This window comes from Coloeus monedula (assembly GCF_965178545.1).
Source record: "Coloeus monedula genome assembly, chromosome: 28".
NCBI lineage: Eukaryota > Metazoa > Chordata > Aves > Passeriformes > Corvidae > Coloeus > Coloeus monedula.
The window spans coordinates 392,813-400,763 of record NC_138808.1 but is presented as its reverse complement, the minus strand read 5'-3'; the positions used below and the strand labels follow the sequence as shown (position 1 = coordinate 400,763).

At 50.5% G+C, this 7,951-nt stretch overlaps 1 protein-coding gene across 1 annotated transcript; it reads left to right on the top strand.

Moving 5' to 3' along the window:
• Nucleotides 1–4,038: 4,038 nt before the first annotated feature.
• On the top strand, nt 4,039–5,653 carry TCIM (transcriptional and immune response regulator). The gene has a single exon (XM_082298393.1). It carries the CDS (start codon nt 4,310–4,312, stop codon nt 4,628–4,630), a length of 321 nt encoding a protein of 106 aa, XP_082154519.1. The 5' UTR covers nt 4,039–4,309; the 3' UTR covers nt 4,631–5,653.
• The last annotated feature ends 2,298 nt before the right edge of the window (nt 5,654–7,951 follow it).

Below are 7,951 nucleotides of genomic sequence, written 5' to 3'. Positions count from 1 at the left end.
TGGGCCAGAGCAGGACAGGGCTGCTCTGCACAGTTCTGGGGCTGTATTCCCCTCACTTAGGCCGGTCCTTATTTTTTTCCCCTATTAAAATATTCTCTGATGGAATTTACTAGCTTATTTGTACAATCATGCCTTCTGTTGTTTGAAAAGCAGTATGTTTTTCCTGGTTTTGGGCAGGGAGCTGTGTGAGGATTTTCTGAGACATACCTGTGCTTTCCAGCAACTGAACTGCAACAGAAGTGCCCCTAAAATACCCTCCTTATCCTGAACCTCTGACCTGGGGACAAATATCCCTCCCTTCCTGTACCTCTGAAGAGGGACCAAGTACCTCCCCTGTCCTGCATCTCCGAACCGGAGACCACAGGAGGAGTCACAAGGAACACAGATGGCCAAGTTAAGCTCTTGGTTTTGTGAGCAAAGGGTACAATGTCCTGCCGTGAGATTTGCACAAGTGTTCCCAGATGTTCTATTAAAGAAACAACAACCACAGAAAAACCCAAGCAACAGCCAAACAAACAGACATCTCAGGTGGAGTCCCAGAGGCAGACAAGTCCCAGTGGAAAGAGGCTGTAGGCAGGTTGGAGCCAGGGCAGGCACTGCCATTTGCACGACCTGCATGTCTGACAACCTCCCAGGAATTCGGATTCCAAGAGCAACACAATGAACTGGTTCCTCCTTGACCTTAGGGCCATGCCACAGCTGTCTCTGCAGAGCCTTGGAAACCTTTCCATCTCGGAAACCTTTCCTAGCGGAGAGGGGCATTTCTGGCTCCTGAGAAGGGCTGAGGTTCCACAGCTGCAGGCTGGTGGCAGCTGTGAAGGCTGTGAGGAGTCAGAGTTCCAGACCATGTAAACCAGGGAAAGGATGGGAAGAGCAGAGATTGGCTGGAGGCTCCTGAACATTTCCCATTCTTAGGTTTTCACTGAATGATCTGAAGACAAAGCAAATATATCCATATCCATATCTCTTATATCTCACAGGTATGACAGGATATTCTGAGCCTGAAGGGACCCACAAGGATCATCAAGTTATACTCTTAAGTCACTGCCCACCCCCCCCCCCCCCCCCCACTATATTTTAAGCCAATAATTTAACTTTCCTCTGCTGTTCCAAAGCCTCCCTGACCTCTTCCAAAGCCTCAGTTTCTGAATGTCCCATGTCTGGCTGGGAAGGTCTGGGCAGCACCGATGCTCCATGGGGGCTGCTGCATCCTCTGATCCCAAATGGTTGTTACAGACCGTGCAGGCTTTGGCAGCCGATAGTGAAGGGAAAGCTATGCAAAACATGCCCCAGGGAACTGCCACGCATCCCGGATTACCTTCTTTGGAGTGGTTTTGGAGGTTAGATTAAGGCAAAGCAAGTTCTCTGCAAGAGTTTGTGAGACAGGCACTGGCTGCCCCAGCTGCCCCTGCCCCCAGGGCAGCCGCAGCCTCCCTCCCCCTTTTGCCCTGCCAGGCTGGGGGCTTTCCTGGCAGCAGAGCCCCTCGTGCCCGGAGTGCCCCGAGCCCGTCACATCGGGACAAGCAGAGCACGATTAGAGATGTGTCTGCGCCCCTCTGCAGACGGTGGGGATGGGAATTAATCCTCCCATTAACGGGTGAAATGGAGCGTTTGTGTCTCACAAAGCAATTACACAATAATAGCAGGAGGACGATGATAGAAATCACATCTTCTCTGAAGTTGCACTCCAATCCAACACATGAATAATTCCTCCTAAGCATTACTGGGAAAGCAGTATTAAAAGACTGATATAAACAAAAATTACTGGAGAAAAACCAGACGAGGCATGCTTCATCGCTCTGTCAGAGCCAAGCACAACTAAATTTATACAAAGTGGGCAGAGAAGCTTGAAGGGGCAAAGACATTTGTTACTGCTCTGTGCGAGATGAGCTCACAAGGAACGTGTGCTTGATCTTGGCAGCTTTCTGATGTCTTACTCCTAAAGCATCAGCTTTAGTCTCGGTTTCCATGGCAGATACTTTTCTGAGCTTGTATCTTCCACAGATATTGCTAATTTATGCTGTCAGCCACATCTCTGCAAATACCTGCAGAGCGATTCCATGTGCGGTGGGAGTGGTGAAAACAAGGTGCACGTGAATCTGCCTCAGCTCTTGTTTTTGACCAGGAGACACAAAAGGGTTTGTTTTCTTCAACCACAAGATCTTGGCTGATCTTCTGGCACTGAATTTTGCCCTAAGTACCCTGACACTGTGTTATCTGTCCTGTGAAGCAAAGCACTTCCAGCATTTCCACTTCCATCTGGACATGTATTTTGGGTAGGTTTTCCCCCAGTGCTCGGGGCAGCTCTGAGCAGGAAGGGTTGGGCAGCACATGTGGCCCTGCTTCCTTCTGCTCCCCCATCGCATTTCATGTTACTGGAGTCTATAAACCATGAGATCTTTCCCAGGCAGAGAACCAGCCACACCAAAACTGTCCTGTTTTCAGGGTGGATTTATCAGCCCTGCAAATGTTGAACAAGCAGCTGATGAATTGGTCTCATCAATTTGGCAAGGCCATGACAAGGTGAGAGGCTGCATGTCTGGCTGGTGAAAGAAGAATCCCAGGGATTTGCAAAGCTGATGTTTATACACTGAAGCACAGAACATCCAGTATATACAAAAGAAATTGGGAAAAACTTATAAAAAGTAACTCACACAATGACAAAACCACAGGAAGCCATGGCACGTGCAGAGAGAGCTCGTGCTGGAGCGAAGTCCTGGCAGCAGTGGGGAAACCCATGTCCTGGCAGGATATGGTGACTGCAGGGTGCAGGGCTGTTTCAGGATGTGCCCAGCAGCACCAAGGGATGAGTCTCAAGTCCCAGGTAGGAAAGTGGCCAGACGGAAATGAGACCACTCCCTCTCCTAAGGATAAAAGCCTGGCAAGCCCTGGCCAGCTAGAAGTCGATCTGAGCCCAGACGGAACTGGACATATCCCCTCCCTCTATCCAAACTAACTGAACTTTTAAAGGAAATGTGGAATAAAAAGAATCTGGGTGATGTTTCTTTGGATCTGTTCTTCAATATGGTCAGAGGTAATTTCCGCAGCTCTCTGGTAAATAAGGGAAACCCCTGGTCCAAGTGGGATGGGGACAGAGGCTGTTCCTGGAGTCTTTCAGCAAGGGTGAGTAACAAGGTCAGCGACAACAGTAAACAAGCTTCTAGTTTTCCAAACAGAGCCTCTGCAGCATCCGGCTGCTTTAAAACATTAACCAAAATACACTTATCTCTGGCTCCTGGCCTTAAGTGACTTTTGAACCCACAGCTATTCTGGGACAGATTTGGTTGTGCTCAGTAACACCAGGTGTCTAAGCACAGCAGGAGCGCCGGTGGTCAGAGCCAGCCCCTTGCTGGCAGCCATGCCCTGTCCACAGTGTATCTTGAGTGAGAAAGGACCCATAAGGGTCATGAGTTCAACTCCCTGCTCCTCACAGGAGCCAAAACCAACCCGTATGACTAAGAGAGAGTCCTCCCAGCCCAAGGGCTTGTCATTGGCCAAGGGTGGTGTGGAGAGAACTGACTCTTTTGGAGCAGAGGTGAGTTTTCTTTCCAGCACCAATGAGCATGACATTTAAGCAAAAGGACACTGGAAGCAGGAGCAGGGCAGCAAAATGAGTTTTCTTGCTCCCCCGAGACCATTGCCATGTGCAGCTGGGCAGCCCAGGGTGTGGCACCCAGGGAAGTCACTTCAAAGGATGTTATGGATCACCTGCCTTTGGGACAGCACTTGTCAGTTAGAAACTGCAGCTCTGTGTGCACTAAAGATGAGTTGCGTCTGCTGGGAATGGAAAGGAACAGAAAGGAACAGCAGAAAGGAACCCGTGTCCAGACAGGAGCAGGTTTGAGTGTTGCTGATGGAGACAGAGCCAAGTTCTTGGCTGTTTGCACAGGCTCCAGCCTCTTGCTAGCATTGCAACAGTTCTCACCTGGAGTTTTACCTGTTTATGGTGTGATACATTCTGCATGCAGTGCTTTTCACATGCAACAAGGGCAGGAGTGGAGTTTGGGCAGTGCTGGCTCAGTCCCACAGCGATGGTTGAAGCCCGTTTGTTCTGTGATGGGTCAAAAAAAGCCATTTCCATTGCAGAAGCAGAGAGAACTTTTCATCTTGTCCGCAGGACAGGAAAGTTGGCAACTTAACTGTTAAACTCGCCTGTGACTGTTGGGTGTTGACATCATCGTGATCTCACCACTGTAACCGGAGCCCTCCGGCTTTTCCTCCAGCCTGCCTTTAAATTCCAGTCCTGGAGCCAGCACAGCACCCATTCCTCCGACTGGAGCCCAGGGCAGACCCGGCAGCACCCACATAGATGAAAGCAAAGACAAGCTCCAGCGCTCCAGCCATGTCCACGTCACTGCGAGTGAGCCCCTCGGTCCACGGCTACCGCTTCGACACGGCCCTGCGCAAGAAAGCCGCGGCCAACATCTTCGAAAGCATCAACGAGGAGTCCCTACAGAAACTCTTCAGAAACTCCGGAGACAAGAAGGCAGAGGAAAGAGCCAAGATAATCCTCGCCACCGACCAGGACATGGAGGAAAAAACGAGAGCACTAATGGCATTAAAGCAGAGGAGAAAAGACAAACTGCTCCAGTTCCTGACATTTCGGAAATACTCCATTAAAGTTCACTGAACTGGCGGAGGGAGCAGAAATGGAGAACATTTTGTGACGGGACTGTTTGTGACCTCCTACCACACTCAGCATGCTCCGCTGCCCCGTGGCATCGGGGACTGGACAGACCACCCACAGGGCTTCAGCCCCACCGCAAACTACGAGCTGACCGCGGCATCGCTGCGGACAGCAGCATCAGTGCCCGCAGCAGCATCGGTGCCCACGGCAGCATCGGTGCCCGCAGCAGCATCGGTGCCCACGGCAGCATCGCTGTGAACAGCAGCATCGGTGCCCACGGCACATCGGTGCCCACGGCAGCATCCGTGCCCACGGCAGCACTGGTGTGGACACCAGGATCAGTGTCTGCGGCAACATCACTGCCCATGACAGCATCGGTGCCCAAGGCACATTGGTGCCCACGGCAGCATCAGTGTGGACAGCAGTTTGGTGGCCAGAGGCTCACAGAGAGGGAGCAGCTCCACCGGGAGGCAGAAAAGCTCCTCCGGGCAGCCATGGGACTGAACTGGGAGGAAAACCACACGCCCGGGTGTGATACGGGACCTTCTGATGGACTTGGTGTTACTGACTTGACCCGTGTGCTTTGCCTTTTCAGACTTGTTTCCTTAAAGCCTGAGCCCGTGCAGAGCCCTGGTGCTGTGGCTGGCAGGAGGCTCTGGAGACCGACCAGCTGCTGATCACGGTCACTTCACATTTGTTAAATGCACCCAAATGCAGCCGTCCAGGAACACATTTGCTCCAGAGACACTCTGCACCACTGTACCCTTCCTTCCCAAGCTGTGTGTGTGCAGTAAAAGTCGTTTGCACAAAAGCAATAATAATGACAGATTTCCCTGAATTTACTGTGAAGTTCCCTAATATTGCGCTCACTTACCATTAACACTAAAAATCTAAATATAATAACTACAGTTCTTCTCTGTGTAGGTTACAGTCACTATTAGATGAGTACTTACTTCTTGGCAATATTTTATGACAATGTTATTATTATATTGACTATAATTTATTGCATACAGTGATGTGAAAATTAATAAATTATAAAATAAACACAAATTATCTTGTCTGAAATGCTCAGTTCTCCTGGAATGGTGGGGTTAGACTTTTTTTGTCAATTCATAGAGACCCAGTTTAAGAGCAGACTACCTGCACCTCTCCTTCATTCCCCAGGTGTGGCTTTGGCAGCCCATTCTCAGGATATGGAGCAGTCCCTGGCTCCCCCATGGCCCCACTATCCCACCCGGCAGCACCAGTTTAGCCCACAGTTGCTATGGCAACCATGTCATTTCCCAGAAAGGTCTCACCAAATTTATTGTTAATCAACTCCAATATTAGTTTGCTCTCCAATAATAGTTTCCTATTACAAAGGAGAACGACATCTTCCACAATGAGGAAAGAAAGGGGTAGAAAATGATGGTTCGGGGCCAGGGTGGGCAGCATGGCTCATCAGCCTTTGACATCTCTGCAGAGCAGAGAAGGAACCTGGACTTGGCTCCTCATCACCCAAAGAAACAGAAGTAAGTTATGAAGCTTTGGCAGCAGAACTGGACTGTTTTTCTGCAGGTTGTGCTGTAGTATCATGATAGACAATGCTGAAAGTACTTAAAAATAGCAAAGACTGGTTATTTATAAGTCTGTCCTCTAATAACCTGATGGTTTAGATAAAAATGTTCCCATGACTCTGCTTAGAGCAACAAAGATAAAGCAGCTTGGAAGAGTGATAGCCCAGCTACAGTTTTTTTGCCTACAGTAAGAACTCCAAATTGCCAATAAGTCAGGGAGACTGGAAATAATCTTTTAAGTCACCTAATAGAATGGGCAATTATAATTATTTATAGCTGGAGTGGGATGCATGGTGATTTCCCCTCCCAGGAAGACCAGAGAGTAAACTGTTTTGGGATGAGCCTGTTTGAAAGAGCTTCCAAAGGCTTTTCAGAACTGCCCTTGCTCAGAAAAATCTGTCTCAGGGCAGGTTTGCTCCAGAGGAAGTTGCCAATTTTCCAGCATTCGACCTCTTCCAGAGCAGTGTCCCACACTCGCTGGAGCTGTTGCACCCATTGGTGACACATCCCCACAAACCCCACATCCACAGTGACAAAAACTGCTCCAAATGGGCTGTTTCCAAAAAAGGCCAAACAGGGCCATTCACTGCCTGCCCACAGCCCAGCTCTGCTCCACCCAGCCCTGGGATGGGACGCAGTTCCTCCCTTTGGTGGGTGTTCCCATCGGAGCAGCTTCTTGTGCGACAAACACTCACAACAGAAGCCAGCAGGGCAAGGACCCCCAGGCCCACCTGCCTCTGGGGTGTGTTACCTGCCAGGACCCAACGAGCCTGCTGCTGAGGATGCTCTGAGAACACCCCCCAGGGACCAGATCAGCTCCTCACCATCCTGCTGCTTCCCAGGGGCCTCGCTCTGCTGCTGGGGCTTTGCTCCCTGCTCCCCTGCTTTGGACCATTGAGGTGTCCTCAATGCACCGCCTGTGCCAGGGCCAGTGCTGGATTTGGCAGAGCCTTGTTGCTCTCTGGGTCCCCAAAACCAAACCCAGCTTCCCAGTGCTACCGATGACTTGGGCAGCCTGGGGTATCATTTGCCAACAGCCTTTCCTTGAAAGGAAGCAAATCTGGCAGAAGCCATGATTATGGCAGACTGAACTCAACACCCACTGAAGTGGTTGCTGCTGGCATGTCCTAGGATTGCCCGACAATCCTGTTCACAACATTTGCATAACATGACTGATAAGATACACTGACTTGGGGATTTTATAGTCCCTCTTGTCTCATTACATTGAAATTATTAGCCCAAGTGGCATCCCTGATAAATAAAGGCCACTTACTAAGAAGTTATGTGATTATTGGATATTTACAGCGAAAAAAGTAAATTTTCCTTGGTTGCAGCCTGTCTGTTGCTTTGGCAGGTTTGTGGTCCAGGAATGTGTCTTACAGTGGGCTCAGCAAAAACTGCAATGAATTCTCATGGATCACTGGCCAACAAGAGTTTGACATACAAATGTCCAACCATCGCAGGGCCCTTGCCCACATTGTCCTGCTGCTCTGCTTATCTCCAGGGCTGCACCAGGAGGGCTCAGAGCACCCGGGCTCATCCCCGGTGATTCGGTGTTTGTGGCAGCCCATGTGTCAGGGAGGGCAAACCAAGCACTGCCAATCCGGGTGCCCAGGCTGTGCTGTGCTCTGTGGTCCCGCCGCGGTGTGTGCAGAGAGGTGTGGGCAGGGCAGGTCACCCGGCTGTGCTGGCACCCGTCAGTGCCGTCACGGGCGGTGCCGGGCCCTTCCTGACTCGGCGTCTGTGGCCGGCGCACGCTGCGCTGCGA

Excerpts from the sequence above, each read along its gene's own strand:
- TCIM (XM_082298393.1), top strand. The coding sequence starts at position 4,310 with ATGAAAGCAAAGACAAGCTCCAGCGCTCCAGCCATGTCCACGTCACTG.